Raw genomic sequence first — 27,721 nt, 5'->3', positions numbered from 1 at the left:
ACAGATGTTGTGAACATATTTAACAGTGCATCTTGTTATTGTACATAAAGATGCATAACAGCATTCATTAGAGCAATTAGCGAATCGGATGCATATTCTAATAATGAGCCAATAGTGATACAAAGAATTTATAGCCTTCATAGTGAACTGCATTAGACTTGTTATCATAGGGGCTGTTCTTCACTACTAGATGCCACAAAGCAAACAGATGTTGTACACATTATGTTTTTTTAAATTGACAGTATAACAGTAGATCTTCATGTGTAAATACGCTGTACTGCAGCTTAGTAACAACACTTTCAGTATCTTTGAGGGCTAAAAACAAACTTTGCAGTCACATAACAAGACCATTCACTGGGAATAACTATACAGTATTGTTTGTAAATAAAAATCCCAACTGAATTATTAGTTGAGTTTGAACAGTGTGAATAGCAGATTTCGTTAGCAGATATAACGTTGAAACGCTGAAACAGTTGATTAATTATGTGAAAGAATAATTTGGTGCACTAGATATAGATTTTTAGGAAAATTGTGCATACAGTTGGGTTGGAAGTTTGGAAGAATATTAACAGCTACAATTGGGACTTGAGAAAACATAAATACACCTTTTTTATACTAGCATTTCCCACTTCCCACTTGTGTATCAGCTATGAATACAGCCTTGTCCTCAGCTGCTTGAAATAGTCAACTGCATGAGTAAGACTTGCAGGCAGGCGTGAGCATCTTTTTATATTGCTTGGCTAGAAAATAAGTGTAACAAATGATCAATTGCACCAGAAAACCTTGTTTATTAAAACATTTTGCCAAGTGTGGCATGAATCCAGCGTCATCCGTAGTTCTTTTATTAAGAGTTCTTGGTATGGTACAACCACAGCAGCAGGTAAATATTGTCATGTAGTAAGTTGTTAGGGTCAGTCAAACAAAAGCTTTTATATGTCTTTAGTTGACCAATTTATTTGAGTGGTAACAGACAAAAAAAACAAACTTTACGCAACATTTTTTCATTCATCCCGACAAAACTTTATTGACTATTAACCTCCAATTCTGGAAATGTCAACTGCTACCGTACCACTGGTTTCAGACTGTCCAAACCAGATACATTCAATAAATGTGAGATTTGGAATTAAATCATATACATTTGAAAGATGAGAGTTTTAACTTATGATACAAACTCTGAGCCACCATCTTCACACTGACAAAATTTCACACTGAAACTTTTGTTGGTGGCATAATGGATTACTAACAATAAAACCAATCACCATTCTAATACTGGGGCTTCATCTACATTAAATTCTAGGATAATCACACACATGCTGGTGCTGATGAGAGGCACTATTACACCAATACAACACTGGTTCAACAATGCAGCTACTTCCCCTAGTACTCATAGAAATATATGTATCAGTAGGTTGTCTGTTGGCAGTGACTTTGTATGAATGCATTTGGATGGTTTCCTTCAAAATGAGACACTACATTAACAAAACGAAAACAAACCTTTTAATGTATTTTAAGTCATTGAGGTGAACAGTAACACTTTGGCCGACTGATTCCTCTTTATTTTAGAAATGGTGAATGGTGAACTTAGCTAATGAATCTGTCCAAAATGGATGTAAAGCTTTTTTCGAAACAAACCTGAAAACATAATTTTGGACAACATTTATGTCTCCAAAGTCTATTGAAATTGTGTGTGTGACCCACCCATATCACTAATGTTTTAAGTTGTTTTTTAGACATTTTGAATGACAATCAAAATGTAAGTGATGTTTTGGATTTTAGATGAGAGTTGAGAGGGTCTAATTCATTTTTAGTTTTAAGTCTAAAAATGTGCAGTGAGCTCTCAAAACGTCACTTATCCTCAAATTGTAACTGTGTTCTTACTGATTAACTTGTGTACTGAGAACTACTAGATCTTTCATTTCAAATACATTAATTAATAAACAAAATATCTAGAATTTGGACTGGTTAAATGATTCAGGTAAGTGTTTCAAATTTATCATCCCTGGACACTGCACTAGATCCTACACCCAGCGGTGTAGCAGTGCCAAACATTTCCAGACCGTGTCTATAAATTGTCGAGTTAAGTTAATCAATACTCAATTAACCACAGGCTACTCAACCTTGATTAGATAAACAAGGATGTTATTTTTTTTCATTTAGACAATATTGATGTAATAGAAATAGTATTAATATACTTAAATTTTAAGGTCCATTGATATCTAAATAAATATAACAGTACTGTGTCGTGTATGTTTCATCACCGTTATGAGTAATGTAACTATTTGTTTTAGCAGTTGGATTATATAAATATTGATGACAGTATATTCATCACTGTGCCCTCCTGAGGCTGAGTCCTGTTACAGTACATTTCACCTTTAGGGGGCCTCTTAAATGCTGCCCATTAAATGCACAACTGCACATTTTACAGCCACCCACGGTCAGCAGCTACTGTCTTTACTAATGCAGACTCCTTTTAAGACTGATATTTAGACAGCCCCTCATACGGTCACTTCTGTCTTGCTGTTGGTGACAAAGTATGGTTGTGGAGGCATGTAGCGAGTGGTGTGCAGCTCCTTCTCTATGATGCAGAGTTTCTTTGGGCCATAGCTCTGTCTGTGTCCCAGCGTGTCCTTGCTTTCCCAGGATCTTAGCACCCCTGGGCTGGCAGCAGTGTTGGAGCTGTAGGACAGCGTCTGGGAGCTGTGGCTCTTGGGGCTTTTGTACTTGTGTTCATTCTGCTTTGCAGACAGCTGTCTGGGTGGGCTATAAGGATTACTCGGCTCAGGCTCCATATCCACAGCTTCCATGGGAAGGCTGCCCTTGGTGGTCATCTCGATCACTTGCCGCCGGTTGTTGTAGAAGCTGTGATTAGCTTTCTCTGCTAACAAATACAGATAAACATTATGATAGTTCTTTGTCATTTCCCCTTATTAGCCGTTGAATCGCATCCTGAGTGGAGAACTAGACAGGCTCCTAAAAATAGACCTAAAGTAAAATTTTGTTGCTAAAGCATAAAAAAGTCTAGTCCAACTTCAGAACATCCGGCATCAGACAGTAAAAATAGGAGCTTAATGTATGCAGAACTTACATTGATCAGCCAACACAAATTTCGTAAATGTCCATAAAGTCACACAAAAAATATTTGCGATTTGCAGTTTAAGACATTGTTGGCTTTACCATCCAGATAAATGTGTAAATTCCCTTGATTACTTTAAAACAATAAAGGAAATTAGAAGTCTGCTATTATTTTAAAATATTTTGCCATCATCAGTGGCATTAAGCAAAATAGAAATTCTATGTTAACCTCTGCTGTAATGCAGTAATTCTACTTAAAATCATGTTTAGATTCCTTGACAGAAATAATACATAATGTTTTATTTGCTTTAAACAAGGAACTCCCTTTCCTGACTTGTCTTTGATTGATGTTTTACGCATGCATCTTTTTAGGAGAATATAAACTGTAAATAACAATATTGATTACATTATTTTTTTTATCAGAAAAACATGCAGAGGTCGTGGAAGTACTTCATCAACCCTGGGTAATGTCTGCAGGTATTAATTTAAGGTTGGATTCAGCCCTATCAACCTCCACCAACAAGTTAGGGCAGCATGTGTGTAGCCTGAGAGGTGAAAACCAGGGCAGGCATGCCAAGCACTGGTTGCACCACTAATTAACATGTGATGACATGACATGTTCTCCCCATCCCCAGTGGAAATTATGCCCTTGGTGCACAGTAGCGTAGTGTAGAATGCTAATAGTGTTTACTAAATGGTGGTGGCTTCACACAACCTATTACAGGAACTAAGAACATGCTTAAATATATATTTTCACATTATCCTTTCTTGTCAGCCACTATGTAAAATTAAATTTGTACAAATTAAAAGACTCAGTGAATTCAAAATCAACACTAAATTCCTTGATGTTTTCGTTTCCCCTCCAGTCAGCAGTCAACATGGCCAACATCGCTTGTAGTATATGTGGACATAGAGCTTGCTCGCTGTATTTTAGGACGAGGTGTTAGCATTTGTGATTTTCTGCGAACATTTAATACTTTTTTAATGAAATGTCTCTAGTCTTTAATGTGGTCTCTTCATCAACAGCAGGCTGTGTCTGTGCTCTGGATCACTTTTCATGATACAGGAAATAGATGTAGTGATGAGCAGCAGCTACTGTAGTTCAGTAAAATCCACATCAGTGATGGTAGATGAACACATACAGGCTGTGTGTTGTGTTATTTTCAGGGGACAGCATATTTACACTGTTATACAAGCTGTACACTCACTACTTTACATTGTAGCAAAGTGTTATTTCTTCAGTGTTAAAGATATAATCAAATATTTGCAAAAATGTGAGGGGTGTACTCATTTTTGTGAGATACAGTATATTACAGTATATTACAGATACAATATATACAGAGGCTCACATGAGTCACCGTGCATAGTATAGTTTGGGTTTTGACTGCTCCTGACTGTTTCCTGTCTTGAGTGTCATTAGTTAAGATTTGCTCTATTTTTATTTTCCCTAATGATCAGGTTGTTTGACGGCACTCCACTGGATTAGCAGTGGAGAAGCATCAACTGCTCCTGTGAATCACAGAGAGTGAGCTGTGTTATGTGATTGGGCCTACTACACGTATGCTGATAGCTGACATCCCTTCCATGGCCAGGTCTGTTAAACACAGCTAATGGCTTCAGGTAGGATCTATAAAAAGACCTGTTTGACTGTGCTCCACATTTTGATTCTGCTTATTTCTCTGATTTCTTTTTTCTCTGCAACTTTAGAGTTAAGAGTGCAGGCAAAGATTACGGCCAAAATAGAGGTCAGGTAAATTTATGACTATTTGTTCTTTTGAAATTCTTCTGTAATTATTATTTTTGCAACAGAAATCAATATGAAAGGTGGTGCAATTTCAAAGTTTTACACTTTATTAGTCATGTAAAAATGTCCACTGAAAATACATTCTTTAGGATTTAATATTACAAAGGGAGTTTAGGTTTTAAGTTATAGCACATAATGTGGTAAAATGATTGGGTATGTATGAACAGATGACTCATTCATTAACAGTGATGATTATATGTGTCTGACTATATGTGCTCAACTCTACTGTAACATACATGTTATCATCATTATCATTATTTTAATATAATTTCAAAACACATTATTTCCCTAAGGGTAAGTTTATTATTTTGCACCACAGTATCCTTCTTGTTTTATTTTTTGATTTGCAGGAAGGTATTTTTATTTACATATTTAGACAATACAAACACGTTAGTTTTTTTTAAGACTATCAAAATCATTCTGCACCATCTTGCTGAGTAGTACTATTTTGGTATCTGCTATTATTTCCTGTTTCAGATGCTGTTTGTCCAGGCACTGGCTTGAGACTATCCAAAATTAGCACATGAGAAGAACAACAAACTTGCCTCTATAAATAAACTTTTAGTGCCCCTCTCTGTTGGCATTGATGCGCTATGGATTAACTGACAAAGCCAGAGATTTGATGAAGATTCAAAGCAGCGAGCTTCCTATTTAAAGAAAAGGACAGTTTTGAAGTACATATCTAACAACACATGTTGTGTAAACAGGGTTCTTGATGTATCTGAAGTAGATAAGAAATAAAAGAATGAAAAACTTCAAAGCCACGTTGTCTTACATAATTTTACTGCCAAACTAAAGGGAGAGATATTGCGATGAAGCTCACTAATAACTGCAGTTAGCAGAACATTTTAATAACGTGTTTATCATCTGTTGAGACGAAATACAATATTAACCACATTTAATTTAACAGAGATCCCATAAAACATTTTCTGCCTCATAACCTTATAAACCTGTCCTCCTGATTACTTAGATTACAGATTCTGTTGTTTCCGGTTCAATCAATTAAACCTCGACACTCCTCTTTATATGATGCAGGGAAATCCTCATTCATAATACTAGTTTTATTTATTGAGGATGTAATGTGCAAATCAGATCAAATGATGAATGGCAACTGCTTTTTCATCATTATGGCTCATTGTAAACAACTCCTTACCCACAGCCTTGAGCGTGGCATACTTGTTGAGATCCTTGACAGGCTTCTGCTGCTCATAGGGGCTGGTGATCTGTCCTACAGTCGGGTAAGGCTGTGTTATCAAAGTCGTTGCTTGAATCATGTTGTTCATCTGGTTGCTATCTAAAAGAGAGAAAACACAAGGCATTAATGCAGATATTAAGACACTGTTTCGGTTTGCAGCGACAAATTCCCTTAAGTCACTGAGGCAGTATGTTACAATGTGAATATAACATTTGCATTAGCTAATAAAAGATCCGATAAAATAAATACATAATTGACAAATGGTCTCTAATCTTATATTTAAAATATTGTTTTACAGTTTAATTATATATTTATTGTTTATTTATTTCATTTAAACTGGCTTGTTTTCCTTTTACGTGACTGTTGCATGATGTTGAATTCCCAGAATATAAATCAGCGTGATGGATGGATGTGTGTATACAATAATTTTTTCTCTAACTTGTGTCACTTTCCCTTAAGAAGGCTTTTCTGGGGACCCAGCTGGAGCGTCATGATTGCTCTTTGTAAAACAATACTAATCCTACAGTAGACATCTGGTAAATTAAAGGGTGCACAGCAAAAAGACTGGCCCCCTGCCTACTGGCATGACAGAACAAACAGATGTTCAGAGTGTCTTCTCTTCATTTGGATTGGAGGAGATTAATGGCACATACCAACTCCCAGGCAGCAGTTTGAAAAATATGTGCCGTGTGTTCTACATATACGAGTAGAGATATCAATATATTTATGGACCAATACTTAATGCGGATAGTTTGGGAATTCTTTAATTACTTACTCCTTTTTAAGCTTGACCAAAAACAAATTGACCGTTATTCTGAATCAGCAGTCATTCATTTATTTCTTATGATGCAAATGGTTTCCTTTAAAGGTAACCTGGCTCAGAGGAGTTGCCTGTATTAATCCACTGTGAGTCCAGCACAAATAACTTGGATGGGAAGATAAAAATAATTGTTCATGAACTCATCTTGGCCATTGTTAATGGTTAAAGTTTACAAACTTTAAAATGTGAGGGGTTCACTAGTCCTTGGTCTAGAATGTGTCTGATAAAAACAGATCATTAATACAGAAAATAGGTTAATTAGGCTCTTATTCCCCGCTGGTCAGCAAGAAACTTTATTACTGTGCTAATTAATTTGGAAAGTCTCAAATTATCAATGCTGTCTCATGAAATGATGCAGAGGACAGCTTTGATAATTCTTTCACTTCACCACACCTCAACAAGGAGGTAGTGTAATAAGTAAGATCCGATATCGAGGTCACTTAAGGTAGCAAATGATTGATGCCACTACCACTGGGTTCTCCTTATGATAAGGATTTCTTTTTAACAAGCTCCGGTATAATCCAGATTTATTGACAGCCTTATTAAAAACTGCAGTCATTAAGAAAGACAGCACAGCACTTTCATGGATAACTTATAATTAAACTGTGTGATGGATTTATCTTTATAAACCCTCAAATGTGTTTAAAATATAGTAGTTTCTGGATTTTGGAACACAGTTATGTGTAATGTAATAGCAGCTGACCATCTAATATTAGTATTTATTAAATGCCATGTCGTAGCTGACTGCCCGTGGCTGCTTTACTTAGAAAAAAACACATTCTGAAAATATGTAACAAGAAATCTCTGCATCAAATCTATCCGTGTTACCTTGTCAGGTTCCTTTCTGGGCTTGTTGACCTGTTTCAGTTTCATACAATTCTTTGTAAGTGGGCCATCCACACATGCTCTCATTCAATTTGATCTTCTTTAAGCTAAAAGTCAAATTAGAGTATCTGCTTCCATAGTATACATTGATTTTACTTCACTTTACTCCACAAGGGTATCCCTTAAAGGTAGAGTCATTGTTGTTATACACTGAATGCTTTGGCCAAACTATTTTGAAGCCCAATATTGTCAAAAACATTTATTTTTGAGCCTGTCTGGATGTCTCTTTTTCTGCTATATCTAGTCCAAAATGGGAGTAGATTTTACTGCAGTTAATAAATGAGGACAGGGCTTTTGTTAACGCCTTGTGCAACTTTCAAACTGGTGCTATTTTCAGGATGCCAAAGTCAATTTAAACTGAGGTGCTGATGTATGTACTTGTTTATCTCCCTCTTTAATGTTTATCTGACTTTGTGTTGACGGAGTGTCATTTGTGCTTGTACTGTTGTCAGAGTCAAAGCTTCTATGTCAGCCGCTGGAAGAAAGTAGGCCACTTCTGGAGACTTGTAAGGTTAAAGACTCCATGGTTGTTGCGGGAAATAAGCAAGTTAACACTCCAGACACAGACGCCTCCCTGCAACTCATAAAAAATTTAAGGGAGTATTTCGGGAGCTGTATGCCCTGAAATAAATGGTGCAAGGAGAAGGGCGCTCTTATTTACAGGCACCCTACTTTGAAGTTAGTGATGAAAATATTCTATTATCTTAGTCAATATCTTGCCATTTCTGTTAGACTCCTGAAACTTTTAACATCAAACATTATAAATATTAGTAGTTGAGCCATGTGTAAATTGTTTGATAAAACATCTTTTCATTAAAATTAACCCAGTTATTAATAAGGTATGGGTAATCTATTGTGGACAAGCTTTTGTGTTTAACTATGTCTTAAAAAACCAAGATGTATAAAACAGAATTACAAAACACTTAAAAACTTTATTTTGGGTTGATGTCATCATTATAAAGCAATATAAAAGTACAGAGTTCTTTATTATGTTGATCATTAGTTTAAAAGAGTAATTTCTGCTGTTTTAAATTATGTACATTAAAATAGTGTGTGTGTGTGAGTTTACCCTGTCCTGTATCTACCCTTAACATACTGTAGCTCTGTGGCAGAACACACTCATAGTCTAAGATGGACAAAAAGATTTACACTCTAGCTCAACAAAGTGAAGTATTTGAGCTGTATTGATCCCAGTAACCTGATTCAATCTGAAACATATAGACTAATAAGAACATTTTATGTTGTGCACCTCTACATTCATCACACCACTGCAGCACCTCTATGTTATTGTGAATCAAAGCTACAAAATCCACAGTATTCAGAACCATTTTTGAAACGTCTGTGTAACCCCTATCTGGTAAATGTATGTTAAAATAATACAATACATCACAATTTCTCAGTACTGTGTCATAGCCATCACTTGGCCTTGGCCTATAACTTCGGACTTCCATTATTGAGTTCCTACAAAAAAAAAATCAAAACAATGTTCAGTCATAATAACTATAGTAGGTGCAGAATGTTTGTGAAATTTACTGTCAGGATGGTGTAAAAAGCTTTTTGTTTTTTTGGTTTTTTTTTTTACTATAGACTTCCCAGGCATCATTTGAATTTAAACATGATGTTTGGAGATCACCGCTCAAAATGTAAAGAAATATCACCTCATATTTTTTTATAATTAATTAATATAGGATACCGCATTCCATAAAATGTTAAGATAAAAACAAAAACCTCGTCTACACCCAAAAGGTTTTCTCTATTGTCAGTTTGTAATTATCTCCTTTTAAAGATTTGAGGCTTCAATATACAGTTCAGAGTACAGTATATGGCAGGTGGAAAATAGGACCCTGGGTAGACTCTACATTTGGTAACAATGTCTCCGCTGCTGTCAGAGGTAATGCTGCTGAAATACATTTCTATCTGGCAGTGAGGAAATGGACTGTCATGCACCAGTGGAGTGTTGGCAGTGAGTGGAGACTTTGTTCTCTCTGGCTGACTGCCTGGAGTAAAAAGAGGCCACACTTCACAATTGCCCCATGTACGCCCATGGCCAGCAGGACATGAACATGATAGTACTGCTATCCAAAGAAACCCAGCTCACAAAATCTGTATTACTGGTGTCTTGAGGAGAATGAGAGCTCATAGCCCAGCCTAACAGATTTTTTTTATCTTTGACAGGCAACAGATGAGGAAAAGGGAGCACCCTCTCGAGCATTTCAAGCACTGATTTGCACCACTATCCGTAATATACAGGCACTGTTATAGCTGGAGTATGGTCACACCTGCCACTAGAAAGCACAGCTGGAGAGGACAAGTGCAGGACAGATCCATGTGACAAAAAAAAATCACCTTACCGTTGGTAACCTTGCATGGATTGCTATCAAGAAAACAATAATCTTTCTTGTGCTGTTGCCAACTCTGTTAAACAGAATCCCTCCCTTACATGCCAGAAGTCTCCTTCTCCAAGGTCACCAAGCAAAAAGAAAGCTAGAACATTATTTCCTTCAGTGTAGTCATTTTTGAATTAAACAGCAAATATTCAGCTTGAATAAAACATAAATCTTTTTAACATTTATACTGCGAAAGTGCTTGTCTATGAGTTCCACAGCCCCTAGAGAGAGATCCATCATACAAAAGTTATCTGGCTTGTGGTTTCCCTAGAATCTACACTATGTGGCTATGTTGAATGCAAGTTTAATGTTTGCAAATTTACTCAAACTTCTACATTAGAAATCTCTTTGCAAGTAAGTAAAGTATGGTGTGTAAACAGTATTATTGCAATGCAACGATTGCCTTTACACTTCTATGGCCAAGAAACATTCTGTTGTCATTTTTTCCAGATTATTTTATATATATATATATATTAGTGTAGAGTTTTGTTCTGATGACAGAAGATAACTGCACATTTTTCAAAGCAGTTCAATTTTTACTTTTTTACAAAAGTACATTTAAATAGGTGTGATGACTGCACTTGTTTGACAGTACAATGATGTCATGTTATTTCACATTGATCATTTAATTTAATTTCATCATCCAGGAACTGGCAGGAAAATGGGATTTAAATCCTTAGTGCATTCAGCTACAATTTGTGTAATGTCTGTTCACTTCAACAGATACTGCTTTTGTGTACAAACTGGTACACAGGCAGAATATCATTAAAAACAAATTCTAATGTGCACTTAGAAAGTACATTCATCAGAGCATTGTTATATTGAATTATGCTACACTATATGTTATACTAAAGGTTTGTATATTGTTCACAAAAGAAAGGATACAGTATTTTTTTTTTCTGAAGGTCATTCCTCTCAAGTTGTTGGCTGATTTTAAATAGACTGATAATTATTCTGTGAGGAGGCAAGGTAGGGCAGAAAGTGGTATGATTTCAGAATGATTAATTATCATCATGTCAGTGCTGACACCTCAGCTGATTTTTTGAAAAAAAATCTCCGCTACACCAAAAAAAGACATCTACCTCTTAAAATAGGACCCGTTTCCATTTTTTAGGTTTAACTTGCATTTCTCACTTCAGAAATATTTGTAGTAAATATAATGGGATAGAAATATGAAATTATGAATACAAAGTTGCAAGGTGACATAAAACACTCTGGACTTGTTAAAAGACATTTAGGTTTAAGTTACAGCACATGTAGAAACATCAGTGTGTGTGTGTGTGTGTGTGTGTGTGTGTGTGTGTGTGTGTGTGTGTGTGTGTGTGTGTGTGTGTGTGTGTGTGTGTGTGTGTGTGTGTGTGTGTGTGTGTGTGTGTGTGTGTGTGTGTGTGTGTGTGTACTGTCATTAACCAAGTGGTTTGTTACATAACACTTCCGCAACCAAGTAATCTGTACATTGCCTGGATTGCTACTATTTAAGAGACTACTCATCAAGATTTATTTTTATAATTATGATGATTATTGTTTAAGGACATGTTTGGCACAGCAGTTTGGGTTAATGAAAAATGTGTTATTAATCTGTAATTTTCTTGATTTGTACTAAACTTGTGCATTTGAGTTGAAAATATTTGTGCAGCCAAATCCTGGTTATATGTGATGAAGTAATTTGAGATCATCTGCCATGTTTGCCAAGAACAGGCAGGTTTTTCTTCCAACCACAGATTACACCAGGTGTTTTCACTAATTAGCAAACCTTCCAAACTAATCAGTGAAATCACCTGATGTCCTCTTCAGTTGCGATGAGAACATGCAAACTTCCGGCCTTCCACAGTACATGATAATCACTGATATTTATTTGCATTTGCCTCTCATAAAACATCTTGGGAAGCATCTAGATTAAGGATTGTCATTTATTAAATTTATTGACTGTAATTTTATATTGTAATTTAAGCATTAAGTCACAACCTGGCTCTTCTGTATAGGAAATGAGGATCTTTTATTACATGCTCATCAGGAAAGTTTATCTTCTGTTGATCCAAAGAATTTAGCTTAATTTTAAAAGACAGTTATTCAGACAGTTAGAATACAACAATGCTGCTTGACTGTGTCTTTTTTTTTGTATGAGAAGCCATTTGCCGTAATTACCCCACTTGCGGAGAGAGTAAGGGAGGGAGGCTGAGAGACCTTTTGTTGACTGGAGCTGACAAGGCAGCACCAAGTAAGCAGGTTAGCAGTAATAAGAACTCTTTTCCATCTGTGTGTGTGGGTGTGGGGGGGGGGTGTTGGCGTTGGTGTTGATGAATAAGAGAATGACAAGTGCGATATAATGTGCGAGGCCATTGCATACAATAGGTATTGGTTAAGAAACAGTTCTAGGTTGTCTGTGGTAATTAGTGTGTACGTATATAAGTTAAGTGAGTGCTGAGGACATGACTGCCTCTTCCAGTTGCACAGCAAATGTGCAGGGCTCACAAATTTAGATTTATATATATAAACATATGTTTCTTTTAATATCGGTCTTTATGAGTATCTATTAAAATTGGTTGTGGTCATAAAATTCAATTCTGAAAGTGAAAACCAGACGGCGGCAGTATTAGTAAATAGAAACATGGAACCCAGCACATAAACAAACTCTTCATGTGAATGTGTATGTAGGTGTGTAGCTAGGTGATTTCACAGTACTTACGGAGACTGTTAACTGTGACTCTGGTTTGTATGTTCTCATAGTGCTGGCCAAGTCCAATGCTGTCCGTAAGTTCTGAGGCAGGATGGCGGATAACATGCGCAAGAGCTCTGGAAAGATGGGAAAACAATCTCAGAGAGGAAATCTTGCAGTAAATAACAAGTACAGATTCTGTGCAGGCCAGCAGTGCACTCCTTTCCCTAATAAGTCCTCCGAAATGACAAAGTAAAGCGTTTGTGTGTGCCTTTTGAAATAACCGTTCCAAAACAAATTATAGGAGCATTTTTTATCTGCCGCCTCGAGGTTTACAAAAGTTATCTACTTTGTTAAGGTTGGGGAAAGAAAACCAACAGGGTAAACTGAAAACAACTTTGGTGTTTGGTAGGAGACAGGAGGCAGCATCCCATGGTTTAAAAGATATTCCAGCGGTTTAATATTGTTGGTCAAAATTGAAGCAGCACAGGCTAGGAGATATCCTGACTTTTTGTCCTTAGGATGTAAATAAGTAAGTAAACTTTATTTGTATAGCGCTTTTCACAGACACAAGTCACAAAGTGTGTCACAAAAACATACAAGAATGGAAAAACAGAAGCTATAATGGCAGGTTTGTGAAGAGGTGAGCTAAAAATACAATATGAGGTTGGTGATGGCGCAATGGATAAGACACACGCCTTTGGTGTTAGAGACCCGGGTTCAATTCCCCACTGTGACCCATCTACCCTGAGCATACTTAACCCCTAGTTGCTCCAGTGGCGTGAAACCTCTGACATGTAAAGCAAATGTAAGTCGCTAAATGAATAAATGTAATAGAAAAAACATACAATGCCTGTAATAAAAATATAAAATACTTTAAAAAATACATTATAATTACACAGTACGTAGTAGAATAAACAAAATAAATACATAAGATGGAGACCTGGTGCATCCCCATTACCCAAATGCCTGTCTAAACAGGTGTGTCTTAAGCTGACTTTTGAAAACGTCCACAGAATCAGCAAACTGTAAGTTTGTGGGCAGAGCATTCCAGATGGGTCAAACTCAAACAACACTTGAGCCTACATTTCCCATAATGCAACACAATAGCATTTTTCTTTAGACCGTCTCTGCTTCCTAAATGCCCAAATTTTTCGCACGCCACATCTCAAGATCGTAACACAGGCTTTCAATCTCAACAGTCTCAACCCCAATTCAACATAACCCTTATGACCTCACCATGACGTCAACAGGGTTCATTTCTCAGACTTGACAAAGCTCCCTCCAAAGTCAAAGACAAAGTGGTACTCCTCGTGAACGCCCCTTTTTAAAGATGACCCTGTACACTGAAAGAATGTTCTTTTCTTTGGTAAGATGGGTCAAGGGACATATCCCTTTCTCATTCCAGAGGGGTTGCTAATTAGTGGTTATTGGTAAGACTGTAACCCGATATACAGCGATGGCGGTTGGATGACTGAGTAGGCCATGGCATTCAGATAAAACTGCTTATCAAGTCAGTTGGGCTGCAGCTTAGCCTGAGCAGATACAGTAAGGCCAGGTCATGCTGCTGATCTGCTCTTTACTTGGGTGATTTTAGGATTTTAAGCTTAGAGGTACTGGACGTTAGGTCACAGCTAGAGAAAGGTATAGCAATACACATACAATTGGTACATTTTTCTGTGTATTGATAACTGACGGTATCGCTATTGGGTGTAGCTACTGTACGTTAGCTACACTCACCCAAAAGTCATGATACAGAGTGTCTATCACTTCTAGTGCACTGCAGAAAGGTCAGAACTTGAACCACTGGAAGTGAGCAAATGTTAAGTTTTTCTTTAAAGTCACAGAGAAGCAGCAACTTGTGTTTTTCTGAAGTGCTGACATTTATTTGTATACAGCATGGCAACAGAGTGAGATAAATTGTTTAAATTATCTTATGTTACCTTCCAAAATATATGGAAAACTCTGCAGGTAGAAAATATCCACTGTTGTGTATCCACAGTGATTGAACTGTCCAGTCTTTTTTTTCTTCATTTTTAGACTACATTGAGTAATATATTCTGTAGCTTTGAGGAATAAGTTCAACACCGACCAGGTATCATGTAATTAACTTTTGTCACAGGTGTCAGGTCAAATTTGAGTGACATCTCATAATTTTGTGTCTTCCTAGCTTATCTGTAAGGATTTATAAGGATGCAAACTAGCCTGGACTGCTACAGGCTAAAACTCTTTCACAGAATGACAACAAGATGTCTCCTCAGTGCAGAGATTGTTCAGCCCAAAATCAGTCTCCTCTGGCAGCAAGAGAGTAATAAGCCTCTTTGTGTACATAGATGAATTTGATTGAGTGTGTGCGCACTAACTATCTGCAAGTGTTTGATGGTCATACAAGCATGTCGCAATAGGAATTCTTGGGCACAGGGTTAGGTTTAAAGTTATGGACATATATTTTAAGAAGACATAAATTAAACAGATTGTAGTTGTACATCTTTCATTACAGAATTTGATATGTGTATAGTGAAAATATGTTTTTACCAAAATAGTGCAACATTAAAGCTGACTCTGTGCTTTCCAGTTGTAACATGATGAAAATAGATAGGCAAATTTCTTGCCTAGCCCAAATTAAAATGTAACCATTTTTTCTGTTAACCATCTTCTCTTATTATATTATATTGGGACAAAAACAATCTGTTTTACCTTGCAGGCAGAAATGTGTAACATCACTGGCAATAGTCTTGACAAGTAAAGTCCCTTCCAAATGAAAGGGCTTTACAATGTAATGAACATCAAACATATCACGTTTGTAACGCTGATGTGCAAATTACTGTTGTGCAGACAGGAGGCTATGCCTAGTTTCTAGAGGAAATTGATGTTAAACTGAACTTTTCTGAGCGCAACTAAACTCGTAGCCTAAACATTTTTATTGTTTTTTTAAACAGCTCAGTAACACAACAGATAGATGTTCTGACAGGTCAGATCATCAGCGTGATGATAGGACAGATAACTCACAATGAACATTGGTAAAAGTATGACCTACCTTGACATATTTTCTCGGTGCGGACGGTGCGTCTTTTCCAAACCTAGCTTGGTGAAAATTCCTATCAGTGCCATTATGGCCACGACCCCGCATATGACATACACAATGAGGTTGGTTTTATCCTTCGCTGTGTCCTGCGCCACATCCACTTTCGGCGGGGGTCTTCCTGTCATCATCCACGGCGGGGTGTCATAGTTCTTACAGGTGGTCTGGTCCAGCCGGGAGCTTTTAAACGCGCAGCAGAACCTGAAGCCACAGGTGCCACAGCAGTACAGGTAGCTGCCGGTCCTGCACACGAACGGCGGATCCCACTGGCCCATCACGTCGTAGTAGCCAAGGCACTTGTCCTCCATGTGCGGGCTCTCCGTGACGGTGCTCTCCCCTTCCTTTGAGTCGTTAAACCCGGTCACTAGCATGAAGTCGTCGACGGTCTCACCCGGCTCGCCCTCCGCGTCACACACCATAACTTTCACCAGAAAGTAACCGAGCAGCAGCTCAGTGCCCCGCATCGTTGCTCACTTTTTGTCCCGTTCTTCACGTCATGACAAGCACTCATAAGCCCGGACGCATCTCCCGAAGAGACGAGACACAGCCATGCGTAAATTAAATTAGGTTGATTCCAACTTCCATGCGTAAAAGCAAAGTGCGCCCCTATACTTTTCTTTCCTTGAAAAAAAAAAATTATATTGTGCAATAGTAGTTCAGGGTCTTTTCTGTAGTAGTACAAAATAGCTGTAAAGGGGTGGCATCACTTAAGTGATGCACCTGGTTGTGCTGGAGGTTGTCACACACCTCTGAGGCTTCTTCTCTCCACAGAGCGTGTCTCAGATACAAAGAGAGCGAGAGAGAGGCAATGCAAAGTACTAGAGCCCGATAAATGAGTGAATCAGGAGAAGAGAGAGAGAGCCAATGAGAGAGCATAAGAGAGCTGTGTGCAACAGCTCTAATTACAACCCTTCCATCCATGTATTATTGTGTTGAGTCTGAACATTATCTGTAAAGGTACAATCCGTGATCCAAATCACCCCAACACCAAAATTCAAAACACACAACTGGAACCAGCAGGCATTCAATAATTGATTGACAGTACTTAAATGTACTAACAACAGAAGCCACTATAGATCCAAGCTATTAATGATACTCATGTCTCATGTCTCATTGACAATCACTCACACTCAGTTACAAAGGAATCTCAAAAACCAATGTGTCAGAAATTAGTTAGGATAATGATTTAAATATATTGTAACAGCATCATATGAAGCATTTTCTGTTTCTAGCAATAATGAGCAACAGATAAACAAGTTTGTAGAAATCAACACAATAAAAATATGTTAAAGCATAACAGTTTTAGTTAGAGCTGTAACTCTTCTGGCCTCTGTTATTATCACCTCTCCCACACAGCTATAATACAAGTGATATCTAAGAAAAATGTCATTTTATCCACTCCAACAAGTTCTGTAGAGAATCCATCTTTGCAATTCTTCAAAACAGATATCAAGAACACAAGCTCACAATACAGGGTTATATATAATGTATGTGGACACACAGTATGGCAATATGTAGCCACTGCAGGGTGTTCAAAACCTGTTTTGGTCAAGCTTAATTTAAATGCACTCAGATTGGTTATCAGCCTGATTTATATAAATGAGATATACTACACCAACTGGTGCAACTCACAGGCGTTCAATCTTGTCCAAGGAATATGTTTTTGAAATACAGCCTGAATACTATTACTACTGCTGGTAAGATTTTTTATGTATACAATTAAGATCTGAGTTAGTTAATTACAATAATCTTCTCAAAGGGACTTTAATCATATGCACAGCACTTTATTGCACTGTTCATTTCATGCAACAGACCATATGTCAACCATACACTGTCAGCTATTAATTACTGATCTTTTACAAACCGTAATAGACGACGAAGGGGCCTTGACAAGCACGGATCTGCACAAAAGCTAGTTTATTTTTGTTATTATTATTTATTTATTTTTATTTAAAATTATGATTGGTGAAAGACTCTCCACCTGCCACTTGAGAAATCTTTTTTACTTTGATGTTGAATCGTCTTAGCCATGGGAGGCTACTTTTATTTACAATTGCCTGTCAGGGGAGCTTTTGCTTGTCTCGTCTTTGTGCATCTTTAAAGTTCCCTATAAATAGTTTGCACAGTCCCCAAGGATGAAACTTTAGAGTTCCTTTAAAGTGAAAATACTATAGCTTTAGTAGTACCAGATGAACTGCAGACGGTGACATTTCATTTAAATGTTCTATTGCAAAGTGTAAAATAGTGATTGATTGTCAAATTAAACAAACACATTGTAGTTTAGTTGCTGTTTATACCTTCAACCAGTTGGTATTCTCTTAGTGTTATTGCCACCCTCTGAGACATTGTTGATGAGTCACTATTTTTATGTTATACATCATACAGTGACATTAACAAAAAAATCTAGTAGTTTTTTAGTCCCAATTATAATCTCCACCAATACAGTAAATCTTAAAATTGAGTACATGAATAAAATCTAATATTAGCAATGCTTGTACAGTGTCTTCATTGGTTTTATTTTGAATGTTTTCAGTAGTTGCCCACATTTTGGTGTTGATTAGATTGTTCTGTACTTTTATATTGTGTTTACAATGTTATATTCTTACTGTTTTTGTGTATGAGGCACCAAGTTTGACATTTCAAATGTCACGTTATATTTAAATAAATAAGGAATAAGATAAGTACAAAATGACATTGTTCACCAAAATAACTTACCAGCACTGATAATGGAATGGCTGTATGTGTTGGATGTTTTTGAAACAGAAAAGGGTGACATATTTCTGCAGGACTACTCTGAGACTACAGTAATCAGATATGTAATTAAGTATATGTACACTCGACAAAACTGTTGCATGACAACTGAAGGACTGTTGCAGGTGCATCCTTGCCAAAAATGTAGTGTCTCGAGTCGTTCTGTGCCATGCTTTTGGTGGGAGCAGGTGGGTAGATGAGTGTTGTAATTCTGCTCAGACAGGGAGAGAGGCTGATTAAATGCTCACACAGTGGGGAATTTTAATGTTATCCCTCTCTGTTAAATTTGAGTAATGCAACTTTCACATGGATCGGCTCAGGCCTGAGACAAAACATAAATGATAGTGTGCTGTTCCAGTGTGTTGTAGGGGTGTCTTCCCCAAAAGGAATCTATAAAACACCTGTATTTATACTGTGATATCAATGTCTTTAGGAGAACTTTTCTTTTAACCTTGACAAAAAAATGGAAACATAAATATTTTATGGTCTTGTTAGTCAAAAGGATTTAAAAAAGAACTCCAAAATATCTTTGTACATAGATGTATGTACATTTACAATTTTCTGAAAGGCTAGACATTCAAGCCCGACTGATATGGGATTTTAAGACTAATACTGATTTTGATATATCGGACTATATTAGTTTCTTTTTCTTATCCCTTACATTTGTTACGTGTAGTTATGAGACGTTAACAAGATAACATGACATAATGCAGTTTAAAAACTTTTGTTAGTGTTGTGAATAGTTACAGTCGATTATGTCAGCTTCATATTGTGTTTTGTGGTGGATTTGTGGCAGTGTGTTGCCAACAGCAGAGTGCTTTCTGGTGGTCAAAGATACTTATTTATCTGCAATTAACTCATAACGGCCTGGTTCTACTAGACATATACACCTTCTAAGACATTTTCTGTTTATTGTGTTCTTTAAGCAGGCAGCCCAAGCTCCTTGATTATACTTTCAGTTTTATATGGAGTGAAGGATCAGGTCAATTAGAATATGGTACAGTCAAAACTGTAAAATAAATGTGTGGTAAGTCACATTTACACCCTGTGTGAACAGCAGTGTGACTATATGGTAAAGGGCTTTTGATGTTGCTTCAGTTATGTTAAAAGTAGGAAGAACTGCATATTCATACTTTAAAATTTCTATAACAAATGTTTGACATACTTGAATTGCTACTTTTACATCTGTTCTGTGCATGCTAGTCTAGTCCAGTCTAGTCAAATCCTGCTCATTAGGGCTCTGTATTTATCTGTTCTTCATAAGCAATTGCTTTTACATCCGTCATTTTAACATCAGTGTTTTGAACAGGTTGAAGGGAGTCACATTTCAAAGGTGTGCTTTCCAGAATTAGATTAATACATTTTCAGTGGAGAAGTAAATCCACATTTGCTCCTTCATTATTAATAAACAATTCCGCTATCCAAGAAATAAAGTTATTTATAGGGATCCCTCCCTAGAAAAGAAGCATCCACCAAGCTTTTTTTGTTCACCAGTTGCAGTTACAGCCTTTAAAAACACTACTTTCTTTCTGTTTACAGCACCATGAGGTTTTCAACAAAGAACAAAGTAGTAGCAAACTAGTAAAACCTTTTATAAGTTCATAGATAACCCCCTAGAGGTAATCCTTTTATTTCAAGTAAAAACATGAAAATCAACAACAATGTAAGGGTTTTATCTAATGGCAGCTAATGTTTCTCAGATGTCTCGGGAGTTTTTGTTGTTAACATGCTGACATTTCCCATTCTGAAATATCAGTGTTCATTACTGCATCATACTCTATTATCTCAGTGTTTGGATAGGTTTAAAGGAGGCTACTTAATGACAAAATGCTGTTGCGTTATATAAGCTACTTTGCCTTCATTTGGCATCATTTTGATCATCAGATGAAATATCTGTGACAAATTCAACATTTCAGTCACTTTCTGGTGAAAGTGACCCATATTGTTTTTGCGAGATTTACGTCACAACAGTAAAAGGTTTGCAGCTACATTTCAACAGATTTGAAAAAGGTTGTGAAATCAGTATACAGCAGAAGTGTCATGCAGATGGTCTTTTGTCATGTGACCCCAGTGTTATGGCCTCTGCTCGCAGCTGTATGAGTTATTCATGCCGGCGTAGCTTGAAGCTCTCTGCTTCAAAGTGAGACACACAAACAAATGTACATGACCTTCTGATTTGACTTTCTCAACTCTGTGGTTTCTTTTCATCTCCATATTCTCTTGATAGTGGATGAACTGCTCATTGTTCTAATATGACATCATGTGGAGTCTTAGTGGGAGATAGATAATATTATGAATAAAGAGGTTCAAGCCAGATAAAAGGGTACAATGTTATAGCATTGGACTGACTGAAACTAGTGGGGAAGACTTCATCAAGTTGATCACATTTGCTTTAAAGTAAACCGCTAACCTGACTCTGTCTAAAAGTAACAAAATCCAACCACAATCACCCCTAAAGTTTACTAATTAACATGTTATATGCTGTTTCTTTAATCCATCCAAAAACCAAAGTGTACAAACATTTACAGTTTTACAGGGGGCTATGTAGTGAACTTTATCTTAGCTAGGCATAGTGAATCACTGAAGTCTTGTCATCAAAGTGATTTTGCAAGCAGAGACTGCGCCTGATTAAACAAACAAGATATAGTGTTAATTAGTTTGAGCCAGACTAGCTGTACCCGTTTCCACTCTTGATGCTAAGCTAAGTTAACCGACTGCTGGCTGATTGTACAGAGTTGAGAATGGCATCAATCTTCTCATCTAACTCTCGGCAAGAGAAATGTCTAAATATTTAAATATTAGCAGTGTCATTTGATTAAAACAGATACAGGCTTCAGAGTTAATTTACTGCTATAAAAAACAACAACTTATTTATCCCCTTTGGTGCACCAAAGTCACTAAAACTCAAGGGTCCGTGACATCTGAAGGATAATCATTGGACAAAACTTTTTAACATTTAGCTGTAAATCTGAAAGGCTTCTTCGATTTATTGTCGGGAATAGTATCAGTATTTATCCTTGTGAGGCAATCATAGCGTTTTTAGTCCTAGTTTCACTTTCAGTGTAATTTGTGGAAAGACTCTGAGACACTTGATAAACACAGGCCCACACCTTCATACTCAACTTTTTCTCCTTCCTCTGCAACCCAGCAGGTTTTGGCTGTTGATCAAGTGATACTGGGTCAAAAAGCTATAAGCCCTAGCTTCAGGCTTCTGGAGTCACAGCGAGCTTTGGTGAATGGCCTGTGTTGTGTGATTGTGTTTATTTTACTTTTGTCCTAGTTACAGCAGGTGGTAAGGGAGAATAGGGGGGGGGGGGATTACACCCAACTTTTCTTTCTTGATGGCAGCACCATAAAGCGCCCCTGACAGTATGCCACTGTATGAGATTATTTAAGGCTGTATGAGGGTTTGTGGTACCTCCAAATCACTCTTTAAAACCAGACCTGAGCTTTACACCCTGTGACTGGATTTATTAATATAGGATGCGAAGAGTTGGCAAGATGGAGCGACACAATTTCCCATGACTATAGATAGCTGAGAACACCGAGACTAAAATTGGTGAGATACGCAACATCTCAAACATATCAAACTGAGCCTTTAAGTAATTTGAAGTTAAAGTAGGCCAGTCAGTGGCGACTGTTCATCTATGTTCAGTCACTGTTACACAGCCTCTGACATTTTCCCCTTTGTCTTCTTGTTAATTTTCCACACAATCAAGAGGCAGAGGAGTGCAGAGAAATGTTGTCATGGTAACAGAAAAAAATAGCCAGGATGACCATGAGTGAGACAGACCTGCTAGCACACTGTACTCTGCAAAGTAAGTCATGGCCTGATACTACTGCTACAGGATATTACTCTTAGGAGTAATAGGAAATTTCCTACAGATGAAGAAGATGCTGATGTGAGACAGTAGTGTGAGATTCAAGGTCACTACTCAATTGGAAAATTTGGTTTTTGAAGATTATGATTGCCCTAAGATGTATTGTTAATAAATTTCAATTTTGCTCAAGCTGTTAAATGTGCCTTTGGCAAAGCAGCACATTTCTGAGCTTGGTTTGTCTTGCTCGCAAAGCGGCCTATTTCCCAAATGGCTTATTTCTTCTTGTGCTTCCAATGTGTCTTCTAGAAATTGAGCTCAAACCATGTGGCGGAGAAAAATGCATAATTTGGTTATTGTGTAGTCCAAACCAATCACTAGATGGACTGGCAGCTCACAATGGTCCAAAGCATTTTTTTTCAGATTTATCGCTGATAGCTTCCTTTGGTTGAGACAAACTTTTGAAATTGAGCGTTGAAATTTTCTTTTGAAATTTACAAAATCTGATTAGTTAAGCACCCAGCTGAGAGGGTCTGAGATGAAGTGACCTTTGTGTTCAGATGATCACAAGAAAGAGGAACTTTTGAAAACATATTCATAGCGTAGGAGAAGCACAGAACTTTTGTTGAAGCATTTGGCGCATGTCAGAAGCAGATTACTGTTCAACCTCTCATGATGTTTTAGATGCTGTAATTGGGTTGCATATTTTTCTCTTCATCACTTTTGAAATTTCATTGTCACACAAAACCTCTCGGTCACCCTCGGCACTCACAGTCCCACACAGAGGCTGCTCTGTCTAACAAGAAAAAAATATTCAATCCAGAAACAGAAGTGTTCGGTCACTGACATGTCTGCGGGTATGTCTGCTTATTATTCTGACAACGATGAATAAGAAAGACTTCATAATGTCTGACTTGTCTGTAGCTGGAAATAGCCGCCGGAAAGACTTCAAACTCTTTCTGAGTTTAAAGCTGTTCTTAAAAAGAATGTGAAGAGAAACTTTTGGACATTTTTGTTATTTTTGAAAATGGCTATTTTAGAACCTGTCTCTTCTCCTCTCATCAGACTTTCTGTAATGAAATGTACGTGTTTGTTGTTTTCTGTAAGTCGGTTTATTTCTATTGTTGTGGTCAGGTCTCTTAGAAAACACATAACCTTTCTTAACCAGACCTCTAAGAAAAAGCTGAATCACACTATAAAAACAGTTGTTATTGTTGTTAGTTGTTATCAAAAATACTTGTTGATCAGGTATCAATCATCATGTCCAAATTCAAAACATTTGTGAATGTCTTATTTCATTTGAAAATAAAAATAGTGAATAATTAAAAGAAGAAAACAGAGCTAGAACCACAAATGACTCTAACCTCAAAGCTTAGCCTTATTTGAATGTACTGTTATATTTAAGTGCAGAAAGTAAATGTTTAATTTACAAAAAATATATATATATATATACGAGGAGCTCCAATCAGACTCACTGGACAGAGAAGCATCGGATCAAACATGTAGTAAACTGTTGGACCCATAGTTTAAGGAACGACTCTGGTCCAAACTGAAAATACTGGACATACTGTAACAAAAACAACAAAGAATGAGGATGCTTTCTTCCCACCAGAAAAGAGAGAAATGACAATATTAATATAATACTGTACATAAAAAACAAATAAGGCTGATGCCATGATTGTGAGAAATCTCCCCTGTTTTGGTCTGAAAATTCTTTTAAAGGGCTGATACAGCACCAAAAAAAAGGTATCTAAGGAATTACAAATGTCTTGGGAGCAAGATTAAAAAATAGTCTTCACAATAAGTTATCCACTGCCAGGCGTCACTGCTTCCACTGTCCCCTATTGAGCAGGATGACCTGACTTTTAATAGACATGCACTAAACTAAAAAAACAACAAAAATAACAACTTAGTAGCCATGTAATTCTATTCATTTCTCAAGATTGAACAGCTACCCAGCATTTGACTAAGTCAGAGAAATCCTTAAAAGAAAAGTGCATGTCTATTAAAAGTCAGGTCATCATGCTCCACAGGGGACAGTGGAAGCAGTGATGCCTGGCAGTAGATAACTAACAGCCCATCCAGGATGCCATCAGAGGTTCTGTTCATTTCCCTCAGTCAGCTGCACAGCAACAGCGGGGCTGCCTCACTCCAAGTTGGACAGCTTCATGCCAAAGTCTCCAGTGGAATGCCAAGCTCATTATAGCAGGATGAGAGTTCACTTCTCTAACTATGTGAGCTTCACAGGGGATAATGAGCATCCTGACCACTGGGAGTAAATGCTTGTCTGGCTGCTTCGGTCTGTCGCAGGAGTGAAACTATAATGCTTTGAAAAATACAGTCAAAGGATGTGCATCTTTTTTTGATATTTAAATTCCAGGAATGCTACCTATTGTGAAGACAATGTTTTAGAATGCTGTTGTATTAGACAGTGCGTTACAGGGAGGCAGAGGGTGTCTGGCGTCAAACCCATAACATAGAAGTTTGAGAATTTTTCTTCCATTTGAAGAATCACAGCTGCAGGTGGTTATTTTCAGATGTCATTGACTATTCACCTTGCCTTTCAAAGACATTCTTGCTGCAGGCGTTGCATTATGTGTGAAAGACCCAGATATGTGGGTCTGTGGGGGGGGCGTAATGCTTTTGGTGCTGGGGACATTAACTGCTTGGAGGGGGAAAAACTGTGGACCTGCCACAGCAGAGATATCCAGAATTGGGCTGCCAGGCTTGGCACATATCCCAGAGAGTTGTGACTCAACTGTAGCAATAATGTTTGAACGTCCATCCAGTCCACTCCCAGGTGAGCCAGCCCACAAAATGCCCATTACTATGTTTACAGTCTTGTGGCTTCTTTGATTATTTTTAGCTGCTTTCAAAGCACATGCAGCAAAGTCACACTTGAAACATTTTAATACGAATAGGAAACAATGTTGCCACACAAAAAAGGCACTGTGTTGCTCAAGGGACCACTGTGTTTATGACTCACAATTGTTGGCTGATAATAAACTCGGATATAACTTTCATATGAACGTTTATAGTCCGAAAATTGAAGGCTTTAAGAACTAAATCTTATCAGCAAAGAACAAAGAAAATCGGTTATAATTCAAAAATAACTTTAAAGTATTAAATGTAAGTACTGTTTAAGGCCAGGGGAAAAACAATAACAGTAACTTAAGGTTCCCTTTTGAAAGAACGTTTAATATTTCACTCTCCTTTGCTTCTGCTAGTTTACTGTGTCTGATAATGTGACCTTGACTGATGTCCTGTAACAATCTACTGTGTGCTATTCAGGAGAAGTGGAGACCTCAGTCTAGAAAAGTGAAGGGACATCAGTAAGAGCTTTAGCTCCATGGGTCTCCTGTGCAATGTAATATGACACACTATTCTTCGATCAGGCCTATTTTCAGCCCACACATTTTACTGGAGCAAAGCTGATCTCCCTAACATGCACTCTCTGAGAATTTGGCAGGAGTGCGCGCGTGCACACACACACACACACACACACACACACACACACACACACACACACACACACACACACAGAGCAGACACTTCGCTGGGTTACTCAAATCAAATTGGGTCTAGATTTGACCTTTGAGGGAAAGTTTCAGGTCTGCCCACCAGCACATTCTCATCTGCAAATAGTATGTGAAAACATACAGTCACATAGACACACAATGAGTGGATATGTGTTTTAACTGAATTTACAATTGATTCTAATACTCTGGCTAATCAGTGGTGTTGTGACCTGTGCGTCAGTTTCCTTAATTTTATAGATTTGCTCTTCATAAATCATGAATGTACTATGTCATGCTGCGTTACGTTAACTTGTTTTAATGAGCTGGTGATGCTGCCACTACGTGTCAAAGCACAGTTTGTGACACTATTTTGACAACACGAACAAGCTGCCCAATTTGTGTCAGGGTCAGAAGACTTTTCTATTTACCACAAATTGTCCTGTTTATTCGCCTGCGCTCCTGTCAAAGCTGTATTTCACCCAATTTCACCGCAGCTAGGATGGACATTTACTGCAGCTGTTTTCTCTCTTTCTCTGCAAATTTACCTTCCCCAAACCGTAAATCTCTCCATGCTCTTTGTTCTGCCCAATCTTTTCACAGCTTTATTGCTTAAGTTGTTAGGTGGACTGACAACTGTAGGCATCACAACTATAAATTTTGTTTTCTTTATGGAACTTTTTTTCCTACAGTTTCACATGTTTTATTTGCCTCACACACAAGCGGACATTTTTTAAACAACAGAAAATTTAAAAAAGATTACTAATTATAAAGTGTAAGTCTTTGTATGTTGTTGTATTATTGGCATTTATAACCACTGAACACATAGATTACAAATCAAAGACTTTTTCATTCTATTCTGTATGTGACATAAGGTGACATAAGGTTGTTTGACCATATACAGACAATACATAAACTACACTACAAAAATGTGAGGTTGAATATCTTTGGGGAAACAAGACATTCAGTGACATCACATTGTAATTTTCTGATATTTTATATACAAAATTAATAATCGAGAAAATATTTGGCAAATTAATCAATAGCAGAAAAAATGGTTACTTTTAATTACAGCTTTTTGTGTTGGTTTTAATATACGTTTGTACCTAGGGCTCCTTGGAAAGCATTGATTATATTGGTTAGTCATTTGAATTAAAGTAACAACCAATGTGCCAAAGAAAATGACAAAGAAAATCCTCTTGCAAACAGCTGGTTGTTTACAATGCAAGTGTGTTATTTTGTGTCAAAGTTTGGTTATTGTGGAAACTCTTAAGGAACAACTATAAACTAAATGCTTAAGATGGAAAAAAGCAAAAGACTTAAAAGCTTTTCAGCTACTGTATCCAGGGGGTGTTTCATGCTTCTCTAGATGACAGCACTCAGAAACCTCTGTGGTTCCAGTGAAGTTTGTGTCCCACCTCTCAAATTGTTCTGACATTTACATTCAGTGAGAGTGAAGTCAAGGCTGGTTTATTTGTATAGGCCTTGATCACTGCTGCAGACTCTGAGGATTTGACTGCAGCCACACTGAGAGAGCAGCATGTTGTTTGAAAATGAAATGACCCATGATTAATCAAGTTACTCGGAATTGCTTTTTGAAAACCACATGACCAATGGCTGCCTGTTGGTTGATGACTTTTAAAAAATTAAATACACATTATTCCTCCTATCCGAACTGAGACATAATAGTAAAGAGGTTTAGCAATAGAAAAGGATAGTGCAATATCAGTCACACT

At 37.3% G+C, this 27,721-nt stretch overlaps 2 protein-coding genes across 10 annotated transcripts in view; one reads left to right on the top strand and one right to left on the bottom strand.

The window, feature by feature from the left end:
- mrtfbb (myocardin related transcription factor Bb) overlaps nt 1–27,721 on the top strand; it is a 77,189-nt gene that overhangs the window by 18,879 nt on the left and 30,589 nt on the right. For 2 of the 8 annotated variants that reach the window (XM_038703394.1, XM_038703397.1), the window contains exon 1: nt 11,540–12,389. The exons of 4 other annotated variants lie outside the window; for them this stretch is intronic. The gene's annotated coding sequence lies outside the window, so the exon portion shown is untranslated. Of the gene's footprint in view, nt 1–11,539; nt 12,390–27,721 lie in introns of those variants that run through there. 2 more of the 8 variants (XM_038703371.1, XM_038703449.1) reach the window with 2 other exon arrangements.
- On the bottom strand, nt 765–16,699 carry shisa9b (shisa family member 9b). 2 transcript variants are annotated; one of them, XM_038703533.1, is made up of 4 exons: nt 15,857–16,699; nt 12,850–12,956; nt 6,030–6,170; nt 765–2,875 (listed from the first exon to the last, which is right to left on the bottom strand). In XM_038703533.1, exons 1-4 carry the CDS (start codon nt 16,363–16,365, stop codon nt 2,496–2,498), a joined length of 1,137 nt encoding a protein of 378 aa, XP_038559461.1. In that variant the 5' UTR covers nt 16,366–16,699; the 3' UTR covers nt 765–2,495. The 2 variants fall into 2 exon arrangements, with proteins under 2 accessions (XP_038559461.1, XP_038559453.1); XM_038703525.1 differs by having other exon boundaries at nt 765–2,878; nt 15,857–16,365.

The sequence above is a fragment of the Micropterus salmoides genome, unplaced genomic scaffold (genome assembly GCF_014851395.1).
Source record: "Micropterus salmoides isolate LMB-PRFRI ecotype aquatic unplaced genomic scaffold, ASM1485139v1 Ms_hic_scaffold_10, whole genome shotgun sequence".
Taxonomy (NCBI): domain Eukaryota; kingdom Metazoa; phylum Chordata; class Actinopteri; order Centrarchiformes; family Centrarchidae; genus Micropterus; species Micropterus salmoides.
The sequence above is the reverse complement of the archived record's forward strand: the minus strand, read 5'-3'. Positions and strand labels throughout refer to the sequence as shown.